Source organism: Saimiri boliviensis, chromosome 2 (genome assembly GCF_048565385.1).
Source record: "Saimiri boliviensis isolate mSaiBol1 chromosome 2, mSaiBol1.pri, whole genome shotgun sequence".
In the NCBI taxonomy this organism is placed as follows: domain Eukaryota; kingdom Metazoa; phylum Chordata; class Mammalia; order Primates; family Cebidae; genus Saimiri; species Saimiri boliviensis.
The window spans coordinates 187,083,897-187,110,608 of NC_133450.1; the positions used below are offsets into that span (position 1 = coordinate 187,083,897).

A 26,712-nucleotide genomic window follows, 5' to 3' on the forward strand; every position below is an offset into this window, starting at 1 on the left:
CGAAACTAACAGTAAACTCCCTCAAAGGGATGGTGTGAAAATTAATGACAATATATTTAAACTGTTTAGAATAGTACCTGACACTTTGTGTTTTAAAGCGATATATCCCCTCTTGGTAAATTCCACATTAAGGGCAAAATTTCTTTTTTGTATCCTACCAGGGTATCTGACACTGTGTGTTTTAAAGTGATATATCCCCTATTGGTAAATTCCACGTTAAGGGCAAAATTTCTTTTTTATATCCCACCAGGGTACCTAGCACAGTGTGCAACAAATACTAGATGCTCAAAAAATGACGTGAATTACATTTGAGGTATACAAATTGAATGCACAAGAAAATGAAGGTATGTTAAAAATGTAAATGCAATTCATATAAATTAAAGAGCTCTTGACATATCATCTGCATACCTTCAGTTTTTCCTTATGATTAGTTGCTGGGTGTCTTACAATTTGATCTATTTCTTGCCGTCTTCAAAACATGTAGTACGGTGTCGTGCACATTAGCCCTCAGAATTGCTGGCCTCCTGACAGGCTAGCTGTTTGGATAGTCTGAGGTATGAGGTTGCAGCAAAAAGTGGGTTACACCACAGCACAGCTTCGCTGCTGGGGATGAAAAACCAATAATCCCAGAAAACAGCGCAGAGGGTAGGCTGGTCCAGCCAAGGACTATGTGAAGGCTCATTGGGACCCTCCGGAGACAAGTGGGGTACTGCAAAGGTGAGTGCCCTAGTGCCAGGGTCGTGAGCCCAGAGCCCTGGGGGGGACAGCTGGTAGGACATGCTGGATGAGTCATTCTCTCCACCCCAGGCACGTGCTGGTGGCAGCATCCACCCGGACCCAGCCTTCGCCCCGGCGCGGAACGCGAGCAGCGAGCCGCCCCAGCCCCCCCGCGGCGCCCCCACCGGGCCGCCTCCTCCGGGCGGGCGGGCACTGTCCTTGCCGCAGTCGGCCGCTGGCGCAGTCCCCGCGCCGCAGTGCCGGGCGCTCATGGGGGGCGCCCACGGGCACCTGGGCCGTCTGCTCATCAGAGCCGACCGCCGCCCTCCAGCATTCCCACGGCGCCCCACGCCCGCGCACGAGTCGCCCGCGAAGCCGCGAGGGCCTCGCCTAGAGGCGCAGGAGGACTGGGCGGAACGGGGCGGGGCGCGCCCACCGGCCGGCCCAGGGCACCTCACGCGGGTGCACGCGCCGCAGCCCCACGGGGCGGGTGGGTGTGCTCGGGGCGCGCGCGCCGCCGCCGCCGCCTCAGCCTGCTGCTCCGCCCGCGCCGCCTGCTGCCGGCGCTCGGCCCAGCACGCCTGCTCTCGGGCTGCCGTGGGCAGCTTGGGGCCCGCGGTGTAGAGTCCGCCGGCCCCGGAGCTGCGTCCCGCACCCGGACGGTCCCGGTAAGCGGGGGCGGGGGCGGCGGGGACCGGGCCTCACCTGAGGGGCGGGTCTGCGGCCGCGGACAGTCCTCCGGGGACTCCAAGGTGCTTGTGTGGGGGCTGCCTCCAAGGTGGCCCCCGAGTCGCTGGATGAACCCCGAGTGACTGCTGCCTCTACCCCTTGGGGGAGTCCCTAAGGTGCTGTGGGGAGCCACCCCAATGAAGACCCCCTGTGGGAATGGACTCCTGGGGCTCTCTCTGCATTTGCTGCCATGGGGTGCCCCAGCGGTCCCAGAGAGCCTTTCTGTGTCACTGTGGGAGCAGGCACAAGGGTGGTCTCTGGGGCTGGCTCAATGGAAGACCTCCTGGGAACACAGGGGAGCTGCAGGAGCCTCGAGGTGGTGGAGCCCCAGAGGACCCCCTAGAAAAGGAGAACCCGAGACTGCCCTGGAACTGTGGGAAGCAACCTCTGACTGGGGAGAGGGGATCTGCAATGGGAACTATGAGTGACTTCCCACGGCTCCAAGGACTTTGGCCTCGACCTCCCTGTAGGGCTCCATGTACCCTCACTTGTGTCCCAGAGGTGGGGGCCTTCTGGGGCTGCAGCCTCTTTCCATTCCTCCTCTTTCCCAATTCGGATTTTTCTTCTCCGTGGTAGCCCAGTTGCTCCACGCTGCATTTTAGTGGAGGCAGAAACTGCTGCGAGAGCACAGGGCTAAGCAGGGGATGAGGACCAGTGAGGCCTCTAAAGCAAAGATAGATTTGAGCCCCTGGGTTTGGTCCAGAAGGAAGCAGTAAGATCAGGTGGAATAACTGACTTGGACAGGTCCTGGAGGGAAAGGCCTTTGAAGGAAGGAATAAAGGATGTATAGGATTATAGAGCACCAGTGTGCTAGGCGCTGTACTAGGAATGTTTAAACATCTCATACAACTCTTACAACAGCTTTGTGAAATTATCCCCCTTTAAACATCGAGATTCAGAGAGGTTTAGCAATTTGCCCAAGGTCACAAAGCTGATAAAAAATATAATCATAAAATCTGTGTTTGAAATTCTATTTTGGGAAAAAGAGTGCTAAAGAGAGGCAGAAAAAGAATGGTTATTTGTTAATAAGTTGCATTAAGGTACCTGCCGAGCATAGGGCTTTGCAATGGTACATGTTCAGTAAATGTGATGATTAAATAAGTGGATGAGAACAGTTTAACTGGAGATGAGACTGCTGCAGGAACTGATTTCCACAGAATCCCCAGATTTCAGGGTGTGGCTTCCTTCACAGACAGTCCCACTGTCATGATGCCTTGGCGTGGCTAATGATGCCTGGACCTAATTGAGGCCTCTGGGTGTGGTCTTTGAGGGGCTTACTCTGGGTATCTAGGGGGACCCTTCTGAAGATGGAGTGTCCCAAGGCCACCCTCCCTGCTGCAGAATACTTGAAGAAGAGAAAGGAGAGACAGGGTCACTTTTAGGAAGCACAATCCACACTGTCCTTGTGGCCCTCTGACTACAGGCACCAGCGGACAATGGTCCACAGATAGCACTCAGGACACTTTTGCCCAAGAGTGCCTCTGTGTGAGGAGGAAGAGGAGGGTGGGAAAGGTGCAGAGCCAAGGAAGGCTCACTGGGAGTCTGTTAAGGGGAGCTCAAAGGGTCTGTGCCAGATATAGTGTTGTCCCTTGATGTTTTCTTTCCAGCTGAACCCCAAGAGTTCAACTTTGAACCCAAGGATGGATTCTGGTTTCTTGTCCAGAAATGGAGTGGTGAGAGGGCCAAGCAATGATATTCATTACAGAGCCATTCTGAAAGGGTTTTTCTGCTCCCCGCCCTGCTTTCTTTCGTACAGCCAACCCTAGTTAAATCCTCCTTGAATAGAAGCGGTTTCCTTCGGCTCCTGGAATTACATAGTGAGAAGAGAGACCAAGCTAGTGACAAAACAGAACAACCTAGTTTACCAGTTGTTCGATTTTTTTTTTTTTTAACTCAGTGATGCTACCTTGTGCACAGGTCAGTGGAGTAAACTCTGACAAAGGTTTATGTTGGTTAGGACCGCCCCCCCCAACATTGTAAAGTTGTTTATAATCCTCTTTCAGTTCAAACCCATCTCATCAGCTTAACAAAATAAATAGGTATGCATATTTTAAAGGAAAGCCAGAGGGACCAAACCTGAAAATATGATATTTGTTCCAGCTCATCAATTTGTCATTGAGGTTTTATTTCTAAACTGGTCTTCTTGTTGAGGGTGCCTAGTATCGCACCCACTCATGACCCTGGAAAAATCACTAAATGGATCCAAGTTCTCCCCTAACCTTGGACCTTGGATATCACCTTCCCCATATCCAGCATTGGATAAAAATTAAGATTTCAAAAATCCTGAGAATACTGCCTAACTCTCTCTAGTTACAGCATGAGTCTGCAAATCAAATCATTCCAGAATATGTATGAAAGATGTCACCAGGTGGCCTTAATCTTCTCAAAAATGCTCTCTCCAAAGGAAAATAAAAGGGGAGAGAATGGCTCACCCAGTTTCATTTGAGTGTATCCAAATGTGTCTGGATTTTACTGTCTGGATTTCTCAACCTTTGATCTTTCACATATTCTCCAATTTTCTAACAGTGTCTTCTTCTAACATTTGCCATTCCTCTTCCTCAGACATGGACAGTAAGACCTTCCCAGGCCCATTCCCCCAACTTCTTCCATTTTTTTCCACTACACCTCTTCCTAAGTGGATCACATTCATGCAAATATAGTTTCCCTTCTCTTTAGCTACAGAGTCTATTATCTTTTAGTCCCACACGCTTCTCCCCAGCAGTGCTGCTTGGCTTCTGCTATCTTCATGTCCCAAATTGATTTATTCATTTCTGATGGGAATATCATTATCCACTCCACCCCTCAATCTTAGTGACCAGATTTTGACAGGAATTGCTTATCAGCTTTGGACCAAGAAACCAAGACCATCAGTGTCTAGCTGGAGACATGATGATTTTTTCCATTAGCACATCCCCCTCCATTCCCCCCGCCGCCCCCACTTCCAGCAATCCCCTCAGAGACCCACTTACATTTACTAAGTGCTGCTCACTTGCCAGGCACTATGCTAGATAAATATGAGAGTTTCTTGCCTTTGAGGAGTTCATGTAGAATCAGTCTGCATTTCTCTAATCATTCACTATAAAAAGTAGGAAAAGTAAGGGGGAAATTACAGCATTACAGAATATCCACAGGAACCAATGTAGAGATGCCTTTTCCCAAGCATCACTGAAACTCAGCTGCTGTGCTGTGCCTCCTCTGCCAGCCACATTCAGCCCTCCTGCCAGTACCCTACCAAAATTACTTTCGCCCATATACTCTGAGTGTAAACTGGCCACATTTTTGCCTTCTTATGATAATAGTGACAGAAACATTTATTTGGATAGCATGTTACAGTTTATGAAGCCCTTTTAGATATATGATGGCTGTTTGGTTTTGAGAAATGCTTCATCTTACTGGGGTCCTCTCACCAAAACAGAACTGTGTGGGCTAACTGGCTCACTCTCTTTTTGTATGTTTGTTTTTTGAGACTTAGGAGTCTCCCAGACGGAAAGCCCCAGTGATTCACTACAATCACCACCTACCAGCTCTTAGCTTGTGAAGGAGTTTCCTGTTGGGTCCTAAGGCCAAGCAATGCACTCATTGGTCAGCCCTGGAACTTATCAGGGGAGTCCCTCTTCCTGGCCTCAGCAAATCCAATTCTCTGGGGTTTTCTTCCTCCCTGAAATTCAAATACATATTCTCTCCTAACAAATATTTTAAGCATACTATCTCAAACCAGTTATTCGGGCTGATGCTAATTCTTATGTGAAGACACATTTCCTTGCCTATTTCTATCTAGCACCCAGGCTGGCTTCATACCATCTAAGTCATGATGGAGTCCCCATATAGCTCCATGCCTTGGCGTGTGCTATTACCTCTTCCTGGAATGCTTTTTTTCCTCATCCTCTGGTGTAACTCCTACTCGTATTCAAAATTTAGCTCAAGCAACACCTTTTTTTTTCAATCCTACACTTATGCCCCCTGAACACGCACATACTCACTGCATTCTCACAGGCTGAAGGAGGTTCCATTTGTTCATTCTACCATCAGTTATTAAGCACCTGATTTGTGCCTGATGCATAGTAGGCTGCACTCAGCAAATGTTTGCAGAATGAGCAAATAGTAAATGGTGATAATTAAGGTGTAATAATTGCATTACAGGGGGTTAATCTGTGTTTCAAGGAACCAGAGCAGAAAACAGGGAGTGCCTCTCCATTTTGCTGAAAAGCTCTGCTTGCTAAGTGCAGTCTCACCAGCCAATCACTGATGGTGTGGTGTTCCTGAATTGTGGCTCCCTCTTTGGGAAGTCAGCATTGTGGCTTTTAATGAAGACTCAGGCCCTAAGAGGCTAAGATCATGCCATAATTTTGCTGTCATATATATTAGAACTTTGTGAGCTTTCAGTAAATATTAAACAGTAGCAGGATGCCTAGTAGTCTTGAGGTGAGGCCAGAAAGACAGTTTTACTGTCTTTAGCCTTTCTGCTCCTTGGAAACCCCAGAAAAGCCCTGTGTAGTTGTGACTGTAACATCCTGAATAAATAGGGTGAATGGAGAGAGGTGGGGAGGTACCAGGTAGGCCCTTTCAGGATCTACAAACATGAATACTGGATTGTAGGCTACTGCCAGGTGACAGAATGGCTGAGTAGGAACAGGCTCCAAGAGCACTGTAGTGGGGCACTGGATTCCTAAAGCAACAGCCAGTCACCTGAGAACAATTGGGGCTTGGATTTCCTCAAAGACCAGCAAGAGAACGCTTTTTGATTTTTTTGTTGTTGTTGTTAAAAATCTTGGGGTTGATGCTGATGTTCACAGTGAGTTCAGGATTGAATGTGCTATGCATTCAGCATTTTTTTTTTACAGACCCTGGTTCTGTTAATTTTCCATATACTTGGCAGCTGATCACCTTCTATCTAAGACATGTGGCTTTCTCTAAGGCTCTCAGTCCTTTGGGCACATGCTTCCAGGAGCCAATTGTTGACTGCCTTGAAATTTTTCCCTTGTATGTACAGATACTGCTCATGCTAAATTTCAAACCCAGGACAAAAGAAGTGCATTTTCAAACTTTCTGTTTGTACCCTTAAGGCAACCACCCTCTTGTGGGCCCACCATAGTCCACAGGACACAGCATAAATGCAGGGGACCATTGACTTTGGTAATGCTGGCTTCTCTTTACCATTGTGATTGTAGAAACTGGCTAAATTGCAGCATTTCTTAACTCCTTTCCGTAGCCAGAGAAAAAGCACCCTCATGTTCTCATCCCTGCTATCCCTGACTCATTGTCCAGGTGCCACCTCTTGGGAAATAGAGTAGAATAGATGTGATGATGTGAGCTGGTGACTGCATAATTTCTAGAATTGAGTTTTAAAGATTTGGTCAAATCAGTCTCTCTGGCCAATTTGATAAAGAGAAAAGACTATGATCATAAATAAGTGGTTTATGTTGCCCAGTCATCTCTGTATCATTCATTCAATGGAGATTTAAGAGGCTAAAACCCTTAATGCTTAATGGAGAGGTTGAAACCTGTATACAAAAGACACTTTAATTAAAAGTGAGTGTCATATGCTCTGTGGAAGGCAGTAAGAACCATCTCTACTTTTCTCCCTCCTGATCTCAGTGAAACAGATTCTTTTCTCCACTTGCTCCACCCATTCTCTTTGGTTGTCTTTCCCTTTCCCCCCTCAGAGGTTTTCTTGCCTCGTTCCTTCCTAGGGAAGCCCTAACCTCCAGGCAGCCACTTTTACTTGCTTGTGAGCCTTTTAAACAGCCGCCATTCCCATACCAAGAATAAGATTGAACCAGTTACTCAGGGGGCTGAGGCAGGAGAATCACTTGAGCCTAGGAAGGAGTTTGAGGCCAGCATGTGCAACATAGTGAGACCCTAGAACCACCCTCGATCTGAAAACATAAATTTTAAAAAGAAAGAGAAAAAACAGTAAATATACTTTATATTTAAGAGCCTGCGTGAGGAAATGCCTACCTGTTAGGAGCGTTGCCTTTCAGGCTCTCCACAGCTCTGAATCTTTATAGAGAGTGCTGGGAAATAGAGGTTCTCCAGCATCCTTCCCCTTCCTTATTTCTCTATCAGCTCCTGCTGCGGAGCAGCCCCTCCTCCTCTTACCCCCACCACTTTGCCCTTATAAATAATCCCACTGAATTCTAAGCAGGTGCTCTGCAGAAAATGGGTGTGTCTTGTAAACATTCCAAGCTGCTCACATATGTCTTACTGCCTGACGGGCACATCTAGTCAGGCTTTTCTTACCCAAGACAGATGCTACTTGTTGCTGTTTTCATTTCTTTCAGTTCATGAAGTCAGATGGCCCTATTCTACCTTCTTGTCTCACTGTTATTTACCATCACCTGCTCCTCTGTCCCGATTTTTTTTTCCCAAGCCTTCCCTAGATAACTACAAATACCCTGAAAGCCACATAATTATTGGGACAATATCTTTTTGGCCTCTTTTCATCGTTTTTAGGGAGGCAGAAACCCCTAGTCCCACCCACCAGCCAAAGAAGTAATTATTAGGTATAATTGGTGGGATCTTTGCAACTTGATTTCCTTTTAACTCTCTCCTTTTCCTAGGACGACTTCTAGCACAGGAGAAGCCAGGTTTTTCTCCACAGGCATTGGTTTTTACCTGGCACCAATCACTACCACTTGTTTCTCTAAAAATTTGAGCTGATTTTGTTAATTTCTCAAACACCCCAGGTGTTTGAAATCGTGGCTATTTCAGCACACCCACTTTTAATCAAAGTGTCTTGTATACAGTTTTGATCCTCTCCATTAAGTGTTAAGAGTTTTAGACTCACTCTTAAAGCTGAGTTCTGTTGTGTCCTCACAGTTGACTGTCAAAGTCAAAGCCATGCCAATTCAAAATGACTTGGTGGTCTTGTTTGGATTTTGATGGTTTACTTTGAATAGTTTTGCTTTGCATTTCTGCCCTTACAGTCATAAAATGGTCCACAAGATTGAACCATCTCAGGGAAAAGGAATAGCAGTGCTACAAGAGCCTGTGATCAGGACTGGAAAGTGTTTGTTTTTATGTTTGTTTTGCTAGTAGATGTCAGCTTCAGACTTCACAGAAATTGCTTTAAGGATAAACTCCCAAAACCATTGCAATGACATAACTGGCCATGGAGATAGCTACATAGCTCTTTTTGGTATCCTTATAAAGAATCATGGTATCCATACAGTTAATAACAGGTTATAGCAGCTCTGCAGTGCGATGGGAGACATCTGTGGATAATTTGCTGATTCACTGTTAATGAGTAAGTTCACCTATAGAGTAACCTTCTAACTGGCTGGTCTTTGTTCAATAACTTTTATTAAAACATCTGAAAAAGCCAAAAACAAATGCATACCATTGGATTTCCTCTAATGAGTTGTTCTTAAAAATGTGAATTTAGTATGTTTTTTCCAAATCTCCAAATAAGTGTTTCTCAACTATTTTTTTCCAGTGTATGCCTTCTTTCTGATAAACATAAAGGTCTCATGACTGTTCCCTTAAACTTCTGACATAACCTCTGGGAGGAGGCTCCCTCCAACTATTTGAGAGTTAGTACCTTCTGTATAACCCTAAGAACCAAGAAGTTACTGCCAAACTCTACTGTTTCGTAGTCTATGTTACCAAAAACAAAAAGAGAGATCGTTTTTAGTATTTGTTTTCCAGATATAAATATATAATTGATAAGCTCTTGAAACCACTTATTTCTCCCCTCCTCCTGATGTTTCTGATATATACCTCCCACCTGCCCCAGGATCCAGCCAATTCACCATTTGAGAACCATTGCTCTGGTCGTTGTGCTTAAAAAATTAAATCAAGCTGGGAGCTCTGTCTGGAACCTGTAATCCTACCTACTTGGGAGGCTGAGGTAGGGGAATCACTTGAGCCCCAGAGTTATCAACAAGTCTGGGCAACATAGCAAGACCCTATCTCTTTAAAAATTTTTCATGAATTAGCTGGGCAAGGTAGTGCATGACCTGTAGTCCCAGCTATGTGAGAGGATTGCTTGAGCACAAGAGTTTGAGACCAGCCTGGGTAATATAGTGAGTGAAACCCCCTCGCTCCTGTTTAAAAATAAATAATTAAATCATTTTTTCTCTTTTTCAACAGCATGAATGTATTACAAGTTATTCAGTAATTTCCCTATTGAAGTTGTTTCCACCTTTTTTATTTTTTAATAGACAGGGTCTCACTGTGCTGCCCAGGTTTGAGTGCAGTGGTTATTCACAGGCACAGTCATGCACACTACAGACCCAAACTCCTGGCGTCAAGCAATCCCCCTGCCTCAGCCTCCCGAGTAGCTGGGATTATAGGAGAAAGTCACCATGCCCAACTTGTTTCCATCTTTTTAGTCACTATAAAAAGAATGCCCTAATCAATCAATCAATTGATCACTTATTTTTTAAATGAGATGAGGTCTTGCTATGTTGCCCACGCTGGTTTTGAATTCCTGGGCTCAAGCAGTCCTCCCATCTCAGCCACCTATGTACCTGGGATTACAGGCATGTGCCACTATGCCTAGCTAATTTTTTTTTTTTTTTACATGTGCCCACAGGTCAAAGAGCATCAGCCTCTTGGATACAAAATAGGTTTTCTTTAGTCAGAGGTGTATTAGTAGCTGTCCATCTCTGGTAGATCTTCCAACCACACAGACTCTTAAGAGAAACTTAAGTAAACTGTTGATCTTGCACCACATCAGTTAAGAGTAGAGCTTTCCTTATATCCTTGTCTTTTAGAAGTACATTCTTCAAATTGCAGATTTAAATCCATTAGTGGGTCATGAAATCATTTCAGAGAGTCACTGTTAGAGTTGTTTTGATGAAATAGGATAGAAAATATCAGGGAGCATCACATGTAGGAGTAGAGTATGATTGTTCCACAAAATTTTGACTTCAGTTGTAGATCTATGAACACATGTGTCTACAGAGTTATCACATAAAATATATTTCTTACTCTGGGTCGCAGCTGAAAACTTTTGAGAAACATAACTTAGGGTTTCTAAGGAAAAACCTAGTGGTTCTCGAAAATGTAATTGTTCATAATAAAAATACATACAAAGGATTATGTGTCAGTTTTACATGTTCTTTCTTGGGGTGCCTCTCTCACTGTAAGTTGAGGAGTTGCATCCCATCCAGCCATCAAACACAGCTGTTGACCATGAGGCATTTGAGCAGCATCTAGGGACTACAGGCCCACCCCTGTCACTTCAAGAACCCCCTGGATTCAAAGCCTCAGCAAAAACTTTAAAATACACATAGTCTCCTCTCCATCCCCACCCTACCCTGGCTAGATTCCTTCATTAGGTCATATGAACTTTAGAAGATGAAAAACAACATGAGCTTTCTAAATGCTTACGAGTATATGTTCCAAATACACTCATTAACAGAGAAGTAAAGCCCAAAGCAACAAGCAACAGGTTCTGAATCACAGAACAGGGGACCCAGACAAAAACAAGTCCCCAAGTTGCCAACCCTAGGATTTGTTTTATTATCTAATTAATGTGCAATGTGGGGAAACTGGAAAATACAGATTAACAAAAAGATTAAAAATACATAAAGTACAAAATTTAGATCATAGTATGAGCATTTTTGTAACTTGCTTTATTTTAATGAATCTATTTGGGGATTAAAATATTTTCCTTTTAATTATAATTTATTATTTGTTATCCACTGAGGCATAAATGCTCTAAATGACTTCCTGAATTTACTCAATAAATCTTTCTTCAATAAATCTCCTGTGCCACTGCCCTTTAAGGCAGTATTAAGTATTTAAAGTCAATGTTCCTTAATCATATACTTCAGTTTTACAAACGTATTTACAAATGGAGTTGGGGAGGTGGTTCTCTCTTTTCATATCAATCAGTTTATAAATTCGAGAATGTGGGTTTTCTTGGTAGCAGTAGTGGCAAGGCAAGCACCCGAGTAGGGTAGGTGTTCCCACCACTGTGGCACGCACAAGCAGTGTTTCCAAAAGGAGGATGGGGCTGTCATCAGATAGTATAAGTATTAAGGTTTCATTTTTTAAAGCAAAAAGAATTATCCACAATTAATTAGCTAATTGAAAAATGTTTATTAAGAATTTATTCTGTTAGATGCTTAATAGACACATCGCTAGGCAGTGGAGATAAGGACTGTGTGGGATAAAACAATCTAATAGGGGAAACTGACATTGATCAGGTAATCATCCTATTGAATGTCTAATGACAAGGATAAGTGCCCAGAGCAGAAGGGCATGGTGCTGTGAGCACTCCAACCTAGACGAGTCAGCAGTGACTTCCCCGAGGAAATGAGACTTGAGCTAAGCTCTGATAGACAAATGGGCACTAGTCAGGTGGGGAGGAATGTTCAAAGTTCCCAAAAATAGAGGGAGCATAGCAAATAAAGACTGAAACGAGGCCATTGTGGTTGGGACACAGAGTGAAGAAGGGAGGCCAGACTGTGCAGGGTCTCACAGGCCACAATAAAGAGACTTGATTGTGGGGACTTCCTCCTGAAAGCTATAGGAAGCACTAAAATTTTTAGCAGGGGATAACACAACACCTGAATGTCCCAGGGACATCTTTAATTCAACATGTACAAAATCCAATTTAATTATCCCTCTTATTTCCCAGTTTCTGTGACTGGCACTGCCATTCTTCTGGTTAGTCCATTTAAAACTGCCCTTTCCCCTTTATCCTTCATCCATTCAGTTATCAATTGATTCCTAGATTTCCCTAATTCTATTTCCTTGTTAACAAATACACTCAGTATTATTCCTGCTATCATCATTTCCATTTAAACCCTCTACCTCTTGCCTGAACTACGATATAATAGTAACCTTTGAATTGGCCCTACTTCTCCTCCTACCCGCTGCCACCTTTTTCCCCAAACAAACTGAGCATAACCGCCTATGCATCCTTCAGGGTCCACTTTGACCACCAGTAGTGTGGTGGGTCTCACCTTCCTCTAAGTACTCTCAGCACTTTTACTTCTTTGGTTTCTAATATTAAGTACCTTGAGTGGTGAGACTGTTCTCCTGTCTTCTGTTTCCTATGATGAGCAGTCAGTGCCTTGCACATAACACTGTTCAATAAGCCTTGATTAGAATGGATTGAGAGCAAGGCTAAAATGGACTCTGCTCCACTTTACTTAGAAAAAGCATTCCCCAGCTGACTTTCACTAAGTCTCCTCAGGCTAGGGAATAGCAGACCAGCTTTGCAATGTGCCATGTCATGCCTCACTGTCCAATGCCATACTCTGATACTGCAGAGAAGAGCAGGGATAATGTTACTTTTAAACCTATAAAGGATATGGACCCTTCTTGAACAGTTCAGAAGAATTAAAGCAGAAAATATGGGAGTGACATTAGTGCAGACTTAGAAGTGTGAGAGGTACCTTAGAGCTTCATAATAGGCCAGTGTCTATGATAGATAAACAGACCTACAGAGAGGCACAGCTACTAATGAGAAGGGGTAAAGGAGTGTTTGTGTGACCTTGACCACATGGATGGGGTAGTGGAGTTTCCTTACTAATTCAGGAATCCTCTGAAACTAGGAGTTCATTGACTTAAAAAGTAGGCATTTGATGAGGATTAGCCCCGGATGGATTGTGCACGGCACTTACTGAAGGAGCTTCTCTTCTGTCAAAAGGCCCGATATGTGTTGCTGCCAGCTTGCTTTAAGCCTTGAGTCTTCTTGTAGGGTAGAAGAGAAACTTGGATTCTGAAGTCTCCAACCATTTCTTGACCAAGTAGCAGAGATGCAGGACCCCTGGACTAAATTGGTTTTAGGACAGGAAGGGAGACGGAGATACCATTTCATGCACGTAGAGTGCTTTCCAGTCTACGAAGCACCGTGAAGCCCATTTTCTTATGTTATCCTCGTGACATCCCTGTGAAGTGGGCTGGGGAGATAGCTCTTGTTCCATAGACGGGATAACCAAAGTTGCAAGGCCTGTCAGAAATCGAACCAAAGTCATCCATGCAAGGTGGCAGGCCTGTGATCCCAGCTACTCAGGAGGCTGAGCCAAGGGAATCACTAGAGCCCAGGAGTTCAAGAACAGCCTGGGCAACATAGCAATACCTCATCTCAAACAAACAAACAAACAAACAAATATAATTTAGGGAAGTAGAACCAACATCTTGTGACTCCTTAACACGTGCTCTTTCCACCCCCACCATGTTCTAGAAGAGGGAGAAACTATTTAACAGCACTTGTCACTTAGGTGGAAACTGATTGGCCTGATATTCTCAGCCATTGGCTGAACCTGTGCCCCTCTGCTTTTTGTCCACAGAGCCATGGGGGTGTTGATGTCCAAGCGGCAGACAGTGGAGCAGGTGCAGAAGGTGAGTCTGGCTGTGTCTGCCTTCAAGGATGGGCTGCGGGACAGGCCTTCCATCCGACGCACAGGTGAGATGCCGGGGTCCCGCCGTGGCACTGTAGAGGGCTCTGTCCAGGAGGTGCAGGAGGAGAAAGAAGCAGAAGCAGGAACCGCGGTGGTCCAGGAAGAGAGTAGTGCCGGCCGCGCAGCCTGGGAGAGGCTCCGAGATGGGCGCGGCGTGGAGCCTGAGGAGTTTGAGAGGGCTAGCCGGTTCACACCCCCTGCTTTCATCCGCCCTATCCGGAAGCTGGATGATGACAAACCTCCAGAAATCTGCCTGGAGCCCAGAGAGCCTGTGAGTATACGGTTGGGACAGGATCCTCAAGTCTTAGCCCATCAGGGAGCAGGACAGGGAGGCCTGGATATGGCTAAGGTGATCCTCAAAACCAGAAAGATGGAGCTGAGTCCAAAACAATCTTGGAATTTCCTCTACAAGAATAAAATATTTGTTTTATCCTGGACTCGTCTTTGTTAAAGGCTTGGGGCAATGGATGATAAAGAATGATGCTATGGTAGGTCTTCTGTCGACCCTCCCCACCCCCCACTACCATGAGTTTTCAACCATAGGTAGCACTACCCCCTGTAGGAGGCATTTGGAAATTTGAGAGGGAGTAGTTTGGGGAGGTCACAACACCAGGTGGCTACTGGTGTTTGGTATCAAGAAAAGCAGGGATGATAAATATCCTGCAATGCCCGGAACAATCTCTCACACAACAGATTGTTCTTTCTAAAAGTGCCAGTAGCTCCCTGCTCATAAACATGGTCACAAAGGCCTGAGCAGCTGGAAGAACCTCCTGGTTCTTGACCTCCAGAAAGAATTCCTGAACAATGGCTTCAGTTGGAGCTATTCCTCTAGGATAATCCAGGAAGACTCAGCCCCATGCAGGTCGCTCTGTGCTTAGTGGCCTTGGAATCTTGCTGCCTATGCTTACACATCCCCGTTTCCTCCTGCCATCTTTCTGCAGGTTGTCAACGATGAGATGTGTGATGTTTGTGAGGTCTGGACAGCTGAGAGCCTCTTCCCATGCAGAATATGCACCAGGGTTTTCCATGATGGCTGCCTGCGCCGTATGGGTTACATCCAAGGAGACAGTGCAGCAGAGGTGATGGAGATGGCCCACACGGAAACAGGCTGGAGCTGCCACTACTGTGTAAGTCTGGACCACAGGGACGGCAGAGGACTTGGCACTTTTCCTGGAGGCCCGGTCTTAGAACACTTGTTTTTAGGCAGTGACCTAAAGAATCTGCCAGTGGCACACCCAAGAGGCCTAGAGCTAGGGCGGGGTTTCTCAACCTCAGTACGTTTTGGGCTGGTTAGTTCTTTGTTTGGGGGGCCAAGGATATTGCAGGATGTTTAGCAGCATCCCTGGCCTCTACTTCCCTTGACACTGATAGCACACCTCCCAATATGAAGGTAGATAAATCATCCCCAATAGAAAAACCTCTGAGCTGGGAGATTGACTGGGACCTAATTACTCAAAAGCAATTCTGCTTGGAGCAACTCTTTCTCTAAGAGTCTATAGTTGTCATTCAGTGTATCCATCTGAAAACTAACCTGAGATCATAACCAGCTTGCTTCCAATAGGGGTAGATTTCATCACAGGAAAACTTGCTAGGCCTGAGATCCTCACTTGGCCTGCCACCTGACTCTTACAAGCATTTGCTCTTCCTCTTTGAAGTGATTATTATGTGAATTAAATGACAAAGCTCTATTGATTCCGAACTTTGAAAATTATATATAAATGCCTTCTAACTTTTAATGAAGGACAGAGGCTAAGGTTTCCATTGAAAGCCAGATTTATATCCATTTCTCACTACACCTGAATAGAATTCAAGTCTTGCCTTATTGATCTGTTGTCCTGCAGATATCATTATTTACCAATTTCAGAGCGAGGAGCACCTGCTGATCCCCCTTCCTGCTGCTTAGACAAAAGCAGAAATGTGGCATTTTCTAACAAATAATGCTTTCTCTATGGCCTGTTATGGACAGTTATTTTCAGCCACTTAAACACCTGTCCCCCTGGAGTGCACCGCAGCAGACTCTGCTCTACCAGCGACCTTCTCTAGTACCTGTCGTCCCTCTGGATGCCAGCCTTTCATCTCAGCCACTCTGCTTTGAGGTGTGCTACTGCTATAGGACTGGGTTGAAGGTGTCACCTCCCAGAGCACATTGCTCCCTTCCCAGCTTTCTGACACAGTCCTACCATCATTGCCACCATGCTCTACTGAACTTTTTACAAAGCCTCCTTCCCTTCCAAGTACCTCTCCTTTCTTTCCTTCCCTTCTTTTTTCCCCTCTTTTTATGAGTCAGGGTCTCACTGTGTCACTGGCTGAAGTGTAGTTGTGTGATCATATCACTTCAGCCTTGAACCCCTAGACCTAAGCAATCCTCCTGCCTCAGCCTCCTGAGTAGCTGGGACTACAGGTGCAAGCCATTGCACTTGGCCCCACAGCCAAGCTTCTTAAAAGAATTTCATCTCCTATGGCTCCTTGACCAACTATAATCTGACATCTGAATCCATCATCCTGCAGGATTGTCCCTTCCTAAGGTCACCAGTCACCTCCTAATTGTCAAGTCCACTGACCTTTTCTGAGGCATCTTCTTACTTGATCTCTCTGAAGTATTTATTACTTCTTTATTCCTCTCTCTTTTCCTTGGGATTTAAGGATTTTTATGGGAATTATTGCATAAGATATGGAGATGAGAGAAAATAGAAAGTCAATAAAATCCCACCTCAGTCGTGTAACCACCGTTAACATTGCCTCCCACATTATGCAGCTGTCTTTGCTCGCTATCCAGGACCCTTTTCTCTACTGATTGTCTTCCAGCCTACGTCTCTGACCATTTTTCTCAATGCCCTTTGTTAGTTTCTTGTCTCAGTCCTATGTTTCTCAGGGTTCTGTTGTTTAACACTCTTCTTTTCTCACTGTACCCTCTTTGGGTGACTTCATCTACAGCCACCATCTAAACACTAATGACTCCTATATTTGTGTGTCCAGACCTAAATTTCCTGTCTCTTGCACTTATCTACCTTGATATCTCACAGGTACCTCACACTTATTATGCCCAAAAATGAGCTCATATTTGCCCCCAAGCCTGCTCTTCTGCCGCTCCTTATCTCTGTGAATAGTAATACCATGCCCCAGTTACCAATCCCAATTCATTCTCTCCCTCATGCCTCACATCCAGTGAGTCATCAGGCCTGGTTGATGCTGCCTCTAATATCTCTCAAATCTCTCTTCCCTTCTTCATTCTCATGTCTCAGTTTAGCCGCTCATCATTTCTTGCCTGGACTGTTGCAGCAGCCTCCAGCTGCTCTCCACACCTCCAGACTCTGCCCCTCTAATCCATCTTCCACACAGCAGCCAGATAGCTGACCATGGCACTTCCCACTTGAAAACCCTTTGGTGCCTCCCTTTTGCCCTCAGAATAAAGGCCTAATTTAAGGGGCTCGATGAAGGGTATTGGAGGTACTTCATAGTATGCTCCCTCCTTCCCTCACACACACACTCACATGTACTCCAAACTCCAGCCACATTGAACATCTCACAGTGTTAGACACCACTGAAGTGCCCAGTGTGTACTAGGTGCCCATCAGGTGTTTATTGAAAGTATGATTTGAAAGAAAAATACTACTATCATATATCAATTTTTTAAAAGTGTTATGGAAGAAAAAGAATGGTTTGAGTTCTTTATGAAATCCACATATGAATACTCATGAAATATCTGCTCTTGTACTTTGCTGATATTTTAGATGAAGAAAGTAACCTTGTGCTAGAAAGGATCTTTGACAGTTTAAAGACTGTATGGTAATGTCAACAAAATAAGGTATCGGTGCTCCTTTGGAATTAAAACTTCTGCGGCACCAGAAAAAACTCATTTGGCTTTAGGAGCCCTGTAATGATGGCATCTTTTCAAACCATTCTAGAGTTATTTAAAGTGATACAACCCACTTGGAGCAGAGCTAGGATTAAACTTTTTTTTTAACTAAAATACATTTTTAGCACAGCCTAACACAGAAGCCAAGTCGATAAAAGGGATGAAGATGGAGCTGCTCTGGTTGATGGAGACAGAGATTCACAACCTGCCCACTCTCTAGCCCCCTTATTCCCTGCAGCAGCTTCCTAAGGCACTTCCAAGAAATCCCTAGGTTAGCTCAGAGGATACATTAAAAACCACTGTTTTAGTAAAGGGACTCAGGGCTGGAGTCAGGATATCTGGGTTTTGGGGAAGATTCTGCACCACAGTAAAGACAACTCTGGCCAAGTTCTTTCCCCTCTCTGGAGCCTCAATCTCACTGATTGTGAACAGGAGGCTGGGATTAGATCCTGGAATTGCTTTCCAGTTGAAATTCTATTTCTATCCCTCTTGACTTTGGCCTTTCTTATGAGCCTGTGTGGCCACCAACTCAGCTGTTTCTCATTTTCAGGACAACATCAACTTGCTGCTTACTGAGGAGGAAATGTACAGCCTCACGGAGACCTTTCAGCGGTGTAAAGTCATCCCTGGTAATGTTGGGTGGTGCTGCTTGAATGGAGAGGGGTCGGGCAGATTACTCCTTCATGCTTACTTTTTTTTTTTTGGAGACAGAGTCTTGCTCTGTCACCAGGCGCCAGGCTGGAGTGCAGTGGTGCCATCTCGGCTCACTGCAACCTCCGCCTCGCAGGTTCAAGCAATTCTCCTGCCTCAGCCTCCTGAGAAGCTGGGACTACAGATGCACGCCACCAGGCCCAGCTAATTTTTTTTGTATTTTTCAATAGAGATGGGGTTTAAACATGTTAGCCAGGATGGTCTCAATCTCTTGACCTTGTAAGCTGCTTGCCTCAGCCTCCCAAAGTGCTGGGATTACAGGCGTGAGCCATGGCACCAGGCCTACTCCTTCATGCTTTCTAGGATGAACCATGAAAAGAGTATTCCATATTTAGTGGGTACAGGGTAAATGGGTCTTTGTTCCTGAGTTGTTGGCCAGCAGAGGCACCCACCCCGTTACAACCTGGGTAACCCTGGCCATGGGAGGCAGAGACTCAGCAAGAATTGTGGGTGTGGGGACCCCAAGGGTGCCCTGGAGGTTATGGAGCTGCCCTGAGGCTGAGGAATGATGGGCATGGCCTCCCACAGATTGCTCCCTGACACTGGAGGACTTCCTGCGCTACCGCCACCAATCAGCAAAGCGGGGGGACCGTGACAGGGCCCTGAGTGAGGAGCAAGAAGAGCAGGCGGCCCGCCAGTTTGCTGCCCTGGACCCTGAACATCGAGGCCACATAGAGTGGCCTGACTTCTTGTCCCATGAGTCCCTCTTGCTGTTGCAGCAGTTGCGTCCCCAGGTGAGGGCCAGCTGGGGCAAATGTTCCTGGGATACTTGGTGAAAAGGGCCTGGGAGGCATGTTGGGCAGGTCAGGGGAGCACTGGGTCCTGCCTGAGCAGGGACCAGTATCAGGAATGGGCTGATACCAGTGACTGAGGATCCAGTGCCCAGGCTGAGGAAACTGCCTAAGGAAGACTGATTTGCCCTGGACCACACTGGAAATGTTGGTGCTACCAGAAAGGCTCTGGACAACTAAGGGGGAATGGCAAAGGTAGTAATGGAGGTACGATTCTCTATGGCTTGGCAGTTTACAAGATATTTTTACCTCTAAGATCTTGTCTCTTCTTCTTCTCCAGAACTCTCTGTTGAGGCTTCTGACAGTGAAGGAGCGGGAACGGGCCCGAGCCACCTTCCTGGCGCAGGGCAGTGGGAGCACCATCAGTGAGGCGGAGTGCCGCAGGGCCCAGCATTCTTGGTTTTGCAAACGGTTCCCAGAGGCTCCCTCCTGCAGTGTCAGGTCTGCTCCTTACCAGTCCCAGCCCCTGCTCAGCCTCTCCTCCTCCCTTTTCCATGCCAGTGGCCCTTCTGTACCTTTCTGCTCCCCCTGCCAACAGCTGGAGAGGAGCCTCCTGTGCACTAGGTAGAGGATGGTGATGCCTACGGGCCAGGGCATAGGGCAGCCTCTACCTTCAAGTCGGTCTTGCTACCGACTTGAAGAAAAGCCAGGATGAGCACATCCAGAGCCATGGGTTTATCAGAGTTTAGGAGGGGCCAGGCATTTCACTATTGCACTCCTAACCATGTGTCCTCACACCCAGCAGCATCAGCCATGTGGGTCCCATCGCAGATAGCAGCCCAGCCAGCAGCAGCAGCAAGAGTCAGGACAAGAGCCTGCTGCCCACAGAGCAGGAGTCCAGGTAAGTGGGACCTCCTCACCTGGCCATTTGCACCCTCTGGACACCCCCGCAAGACACACAAGTAAGAGAGGGCATTACCCACTCCCACTCCAAAACAGCAAGTGCCCATCCATGAAACCAGGCTCCAAGAGTGCACATTCGACCCAAGCCTGTAGGGACAGCCAGCTGGTCTGTTGGCTTGGTAGCACAACCAGCCATAACCAGGTCAAGCATGAGTCAAGGCTTCCCTAAGTTTTGTGTAGCCCAAGCCATGCTGCCCCTGGGATCAGGGTTCACGCATCTTCAAGCCAGCATCACAACTGTTCTCTGCTTCCACTGCAGATTTGTGGACTGGCCTACCTTCCTGCAAGAGAACGTCCTCTACATCCTGGCTGCTCGCCCCAACAGCGCAGCCATTCACCTGAAACCCCCAGGATAACATGGAGCAGAGAAGCTTGGTTTGAGGACAGTGACATCCTCTCCCCCTTTCCTTTCTCCCTTCCCCCACCAACCTCTGGCACTGAGACTCATGGGGTTGGGACACTGCCAGCGTCTTAATTTGTCACTAAGCTTTATGGCACTGAAATCACCATTCCCCTCACAACAGAGGCAGTGAATGCATTGCCACACGGAGAAGCCCTGGTAGCTGTGGCAGCATCCTCTCCTGGACCGCCCCTGCCCCGAATCATAGATGGGACCTGCCACCACACGTATATGGGCGTGCACATACTGCCCAGCTGTCCATGCCTTCAGAAGCCTGGTTCTTTTTGGTTGAGAAAGGACCAAAGTCCCTTTGTAAAGCCCCTCGTATAGAGGAGAGGGTCTTTACTCATCCCTTCTATTCGCCAGTTCTGATTTCCAATAGATAAGTCTCTGGCCAAGTGATTCTTAATAAGGGGGCATGTCAGACTCGCATGCCTGCCTGGAGATCCTGAAGATGCTAACAGGCCCCACTTCCCCCACTGAAAATCCCTTCTGCGGTGAGCCACTGTTACTAGTAGGCATGCATTGTGTACCTCGGCTGTACTGAGTTGGGAAAACAGTTAAACATCACCACCGCAGTTCAACCCTTTATTTATTTAATTTCCAATTCCTGGTGACAGGGAAGGCAACTAGCCTGGGGAATTCTGACTAGAAGAGGGGGAGGCAGCCCTTCCCAGGGACCCAGGATTCTAGGAACCTCTCAGTGAGATCACCTGAGTCCACAAGTCTTTAGCAGGATAGTCAAAAATCAAGGTGAGCCTTCTTGACCCCTATTTTTCAGATGGTAGTTCATGGCCCAGGCCAAGGAGGCCTGAATGGAACAAACACACTGGTGGGAGCCACAGCTCTCTGTGTTAGATGCTTCACCCAAGTCACCGACCACAGAGACTGAGGAGAGCACACTCTGGAGGAAGAGGAGAGAATGGGACTCATGCTTCCTCATTTCAGCTCAACTCACTGTAGATACCATCCACACAGCCCAAGAAAGAGCAGCTCTGCAGAGTCCTGAACAGGGACTCTTTCAGCCATCCTGACAAAGAGGATAAGAGGCTGGAGTTTAAGAAGAGGCTCTGCAGAGAAGGTCCTGGGAAAGCCTTACGGAAGGAGAGATTTCCCCTTCTCCCTGTCACTGAGACATGCATGGCCTGAGTGGCAGCTTCTCGCTGCTCACCACATGTCCTTCCCCACCAGGCTAGGGCCTGGGCCTGGCATGGGAGGCCTTTTGGGACAATCAGATGCTGCCACAAGAGCACCAGGCCTGGCCTCCAAGCCCAGCAACCCTCATCCTTCCCAAGTACTCATCACATTCAAATTCTCCAGTCTGCGTGTTATGGCTCATCCTGGCCCTGAGGTCCAGGTTCTAGGCTTCTATTTCCAACCTAATGACTTAGGCATAGCCAGATCTGACTACCAAGAGTTATTTAAAAGGGAGTGGAGTGCAGTTGTGCAGAAGCAAACACATCTTTATTGCTCGAGGCCCTTGTGCTAAATCGGGTGCATACAGAAGAAAGCACACACCGCTCAGTTCTGAATGTTTTGAGGAAAGCAGGGAGCTGCAGCCAGGGGCTTGGTGAGAGCCCTGTGTAGTCTCCTCATGTAGGAACCACCTGAGCTGGAAGCAGGGTGGTGAGCTGCTGGGGTTGGATTATTTGGGACTGAAATAAAGCAGACAGGAGACGGATCTGGGCTCATGTGTGTGGCCCACAGCTTTGGGAAATACTCTTCAGCCATCCCCCAGGACTCATCCGTAGGAGGGGCCATTATTCTGTCTAGTCAAAAAAAGAAAGTGCAGGACTCTTGGGCCCAAGAACTGCATCTGAAGCAGCCAGGCCTGGGGTTTTGCACTGAGAAGATTAAAGCACATTAAGCACAGGGGCTCTTACCCATTCTCCTGGCAAATCGTCTTCTGTGCCAGTGGCCTCGGGCTGCTCAATCTCACAGTGCATTTTGAGTAAAGACAAGCTCTGGGTTTTGAGAGCTGAACAGCATTTTTTCCTGCCTCATCAGTCATAGAGACTGGAAATCCATCTTGTTCTCTGATCCTTCACAGATCAAGGTGATGCCTACCTCTTTGGAGCTGCTGCCTCTAGCTCTCCACTGGTGAGTGAGGAGGGTCAGTGGGCCAGGTCAGGCCTGCCATATTCCAGGGCCTGTTCTTCCACAACAGGTACAGGCCCATTTGGGATCACCCTTCTCCCTGTTCCAGAACAGCAATCTTCCTGTGTGAGGGCCTGCAACAGAGATCCCAGGGGGCACTTCCCCAGTGAAGAATAGATTGCCCAGCCCACGAGAGTCCTAGGAAGCAGAAAAGCACAAAGGAGCAGCTGGCATCTTCTCCATAGGCATCTAGCTTTTTACCAAAGGGGAAGTGCCGTTGCCTCCCAAGTCCAGAGTTGCAGAAGCCCCGCCCCAGCCCCCTGTCCAGAATCTCCTTTTGCAGTGTCCTAATCACCAGATCCCCTCTATAGTATGTATGTTAAAAACGTTCAGAAACCTAGTGAAGCCCACTTCCTTTCCTTTCCAAGCTCTCCCATCACTGTGACTCTGAAATTCTGTCAAGTCCAAATATTAGCATCAGGCTCCAATAAGGGTATGAGAAAATATTTCAGTCTTTTCTTCTTGGCTACCCAAATTTGAAATCAGTGTTTCCAACCAAGGAAGGCCTGGTTTACAGATAGGCTCCTCTGAAGGCCACTTTCCCTAAGCGTTTTTCACCTGGCATTCCTCTTCCCCATGTTCAGCTGTGAACGAAGGGGCAGCTGGATGATGCGGTGGAGCTGCGGCGTCCAAGGGTCACCTGAGGCAGTTGCCCTGGCCATGAGACCCCTCCAAGTCTGCCCCTTGGCTTCCTCTCCTGAGCCCAGCCTTCCCCAACAGAACACTTGAGCAAGGGCCCCTAGGGTGTCCCAGGGATGGAGCAGTCCCCTCACTCCGAGGTACTGATCTAACCCTCAAGTGCCCCTCTTGAGGACAGCCATAGTAGAAACCATGAGGACATTGCCTCTTTCTGCCCTCAGTGCAAGCACCTGGGGCTAGCAGGGCAGATACCGGCCTTTCTGGCACTACTGCTCCCTATGGGATGTCACCCTGACCTTGCTTAAGTGGCCAGTTCTTAGGATCACCTTATTTCTGTCATGATTATGGAAAGCACAGAATTAAACTGCCTGGGAAGAGGGACACCTCGCTGGGGAGTGAGCCCCAGGGTTGTACCGAAGACTCATAGCCTAAAGCACAACCTCAACCATTGCAGGTTTCACAGCTTCAGTCAGAGTGGTGCCAGGAAGCCCAAAAGCCAAGAGGGAAGGTCAGCAGAAGCTGCCTAGCAGGGCCACAGGCCAGCCAGGCCCACCCCAGAGCCAAGAGAAACTTCAGGCAGGACTGAGAACTGGTAGCTGGCTCTAGTGATCCTGCAACCATGTTCCTTTCAGACCATCAGAGTGAAGACAGATAGACACGTGGCCCTAAAAGGCAGAACAGTTCTGATGCCAGAACTTCGGGACATCCTGGCAGTACCTGTCACCACACCTGTCCCTTTTTAGACTTCCTCTATTTACAGTGAAATAAAATTCCTATTTTTTTTTTAATTTTTTTTTCTTTTCCTTATTTCATGCTCTTATCTGAAAAATCGCTACTTTCTCCTACCACTTAGTTTGAATTTGCCCAGGATATCTCTCTGGGCCCCTGGCTGCAACCCAGACAATGGCAAGATCTGCAGTTGGGGATATTCATGCATCGTGCCTGTTACTGACGGCTCAGCCCTGGCGTGGGGTGGGACTGGGCATTTTCTCTGCTGTTGCTTTTCTGCTGCCACTATTTTTGGCAACCCTGAGAAGAAAATAAACAGATTACAGGATTTCTACTAGCACTAAGGAAAAGCTTTTTCCCTCTGGGCCACATGCCCCAATGGCCCATGGAAAGGGGATCAGCTGTGGTCTGGGCCAGTGACTAAGAAGCTCAGTCACCTTCCAGTTTCTATAGCACTGGGTAGGCATGACCACGGTTGAGAACATCAAGTAGCCAGCCCTTTCCATAGGCATGGTGACACAAAGGCCTTCAAGATTAGCCTCCTGCCATCAAGGATTGGCCTGTGATCTGTCTCCCAGCCAAACCCAAGCTTGTGAGAGGGACTCTGAGAACACTTGAGTAACACTAGGAAATTCAATGCGCTCTGGTCCTTCATGCCCTTTCCATGTGCTTTTCTGAAGAAGGTAACTTGACAGTCAGCTGAGGGGAACATCCCCAAGCCCTGTCTCCCCATCTCTACAGCTGCATGCTCCTCTGCGTGACCCAGCCTTCACAGCACTCCAGAAGGAGCTGATGCCCTGAGGCTGGGCACAGTAGAAATCAAAATAAAGCGATTGTGATGCTCTATCAGCTTCCTGTTTCTTGTTGTTTGGGGAACCTACCATTTCTGTGTGGTTTCCCATCATTGACCAATTCCTGGGTCTGAATATAAGAAAGGGGCAGCTGCGGCCGCCAGAAAGGATACAACATGCTGTGACTCTTTCTAGAGCTCTCCTGGCCATGACCTTCCCAAGAATCAAGAGATGGGTGGAGATTGGGGCACCACACATACCGATACAGAGATACTGATATTTCTGTATCCAACACAGATAAAACACCAAAGCAGGGAGCCAGAGCTTTCAGAGAAATTGAGGATGAGGTCATAAGGTCTCCAAGGCTGTCTGCTATGTGTTATCTCTCCCCGATGCCAGGCCCCAGGGCCAGTTTTAGACACTTCCCAGTTCCTACTGAGCTAAAAGTAAGGAAAACTCATTGGCTGTTTTCTCCTGATCTGAGTGTTTCCTCCCCATTTTGACAGATTGCTTTAATGTAATATGATAGGGTTGAGAAAACTAAGATTGGAGATGCATTTGGAGGACTGTGGGATCCCCTTCATCCCTTTTACCTGGTGAGAAGAGAGCCAATACCTGTAGGTGAGAAAGCATCTCTAGGCTGTGGATCAGAGGCTGATATTCTACCTCCAAAACCATAGAGGATCCCAAGTACAAGTAGTTTCTAACATTTTTTGAGCACTTACTATGCGCTTGGCAGTGCTTTGCATAGAGTCATTAATCTTCACAATAACCCTGTGAGATTTTTATTACAGGTGAGAAAAATGAACAGAGAGCCCATGTTTCTCAAGGTTACACAACCACACAGGAAGTGGGGGAACCAGCCAGTTTGCCTTCAGAGGGCATGTTCTTAGCCACTTTGTTGTGCTTCCTGTCAAAGCACACCTCAAAGGAACCACTGCTGTGTGGGCCGGCACCTCCCTCTCCACCCTGGGAATAGACATAGACAGGTAACCAGGCCTGTGGCCATAACACGGATATCTTAACACTGCACAATTCACCCCATCCACTCACCAAGTTACCACACCTCTCCTCCCTGAGGTTTTCACATGGGGTCCATCAGACCAAGAGCAGATTAATGACATCCCACCAGCTCCTTGTCCATGTCTCCAGGCTCAGTGAAGCTAAGCATTGGGACAGAAAAAGAGGCATAAAGACTAGGTGTCTGTGGGCCCTAATGAATATTTCCCTGCCCTCAGTTCAGCAGTCCTGGCTGGAACTTCAGACCCTCTGAAGACTGTTCCTCCCACCAACTGCCACTTGCTCCCAGGGCTGGCTGGGGCCTCAGTTCTATACAAACCTACATCCACCTGGTCCTGCCCTGGCTGAAATGCATTTCCTCTTTATCCCTAGGGAGAGTCATTCCTTAAGAAAATTGATGGCTGCTAAATTTGCTAAACATGGAGTAGTGCTCTCTATCCCACTCATCCTTTCTAAGAGTTGCTTGGAGGTTGACTTTGCTGAACCTCAGTTTCCTCAACTGTAAAATCTAGAACAGCCCCTGTCCTGTCAGCTTCCTGGGCTGGTAATTGAGAGTTTTGTAAGAGGAGAGAGCTTTACAGACTGTAAGACCAGGTGTTCCCAAACTACGGCCTGCGGGCCGCATGCGGTCCCCTGAGGCCATTTATCCAGCCTCCCGCCGCATTTCAGGAAGGGGCACCTCTTTCATTGGTGGTCAGTGAGAGGAGCACAGTATGTGGTGGCCCTCCAACGGTCTGAGGGACAGTGAACTGGCCCCCTGTGTAAAAAGTTTGGGGACGCCTGCTGTAAGATACTGAGTGAGTAGCAAGGATTTCTGCTCCATCCGAAGGCTGTGAGTATAACATCTCCACCCTCCCACAGTCCTAGGCATAGCTGGGGGTACTGTGGTGAGCTCTGTCCAAAGTAC

General features: G+C 47.2%; 1 protein-coding gene across 3 annotated transcripts; it reads left to right on the forward strand.

The window, feature by feature from the left end:
• The first annotated feature begins 508 nt into the window (after positions 1–508).
• On the forward strand, positions 509–24,840 carry PHF24 (PHD finger protein 24). Of its 3 annotated transcripts, none has more exons than XM_003943821.3 (8): positions 509–717; positions 13,698–14,079; positions 14,750–14,935; positions 18,215–18,293; positions 18,904–19,109; positions 19,447–19,607; positions 19,912–20,007; positions 20,329–24,840. In XM_003943821.3, the coding sequence occupies exons 2-8, from the start codon at positions 13,702–13,704 to the stop codon at positions 20,423–20,425; spliced, it is 1,203 nt and encodes a 400-aa protein (XP_003943870.1). In that variant the 5' UTR covers positions 509–717; positions 13,698–13,701; the 3' UTR covers positions 20,426–24,840. The 3 variants fall into 3 exon arrangements, with proteins under 3 accessions (XP_003943870.1, XP_039331174.1, XP_074251111.1); XM_039475240.2 differs by lacking the exon at positions 509–717 and adding an exon at positions 1,241–1,385; XM_074395010.1 differs by lacking the exon at positions 509–717 and having other exon boundaries at positions 13,863–14,079; positions 14,815–14,935.
• Positions 24,841–26,712: the final 1,872 nt, after the last annotated feature.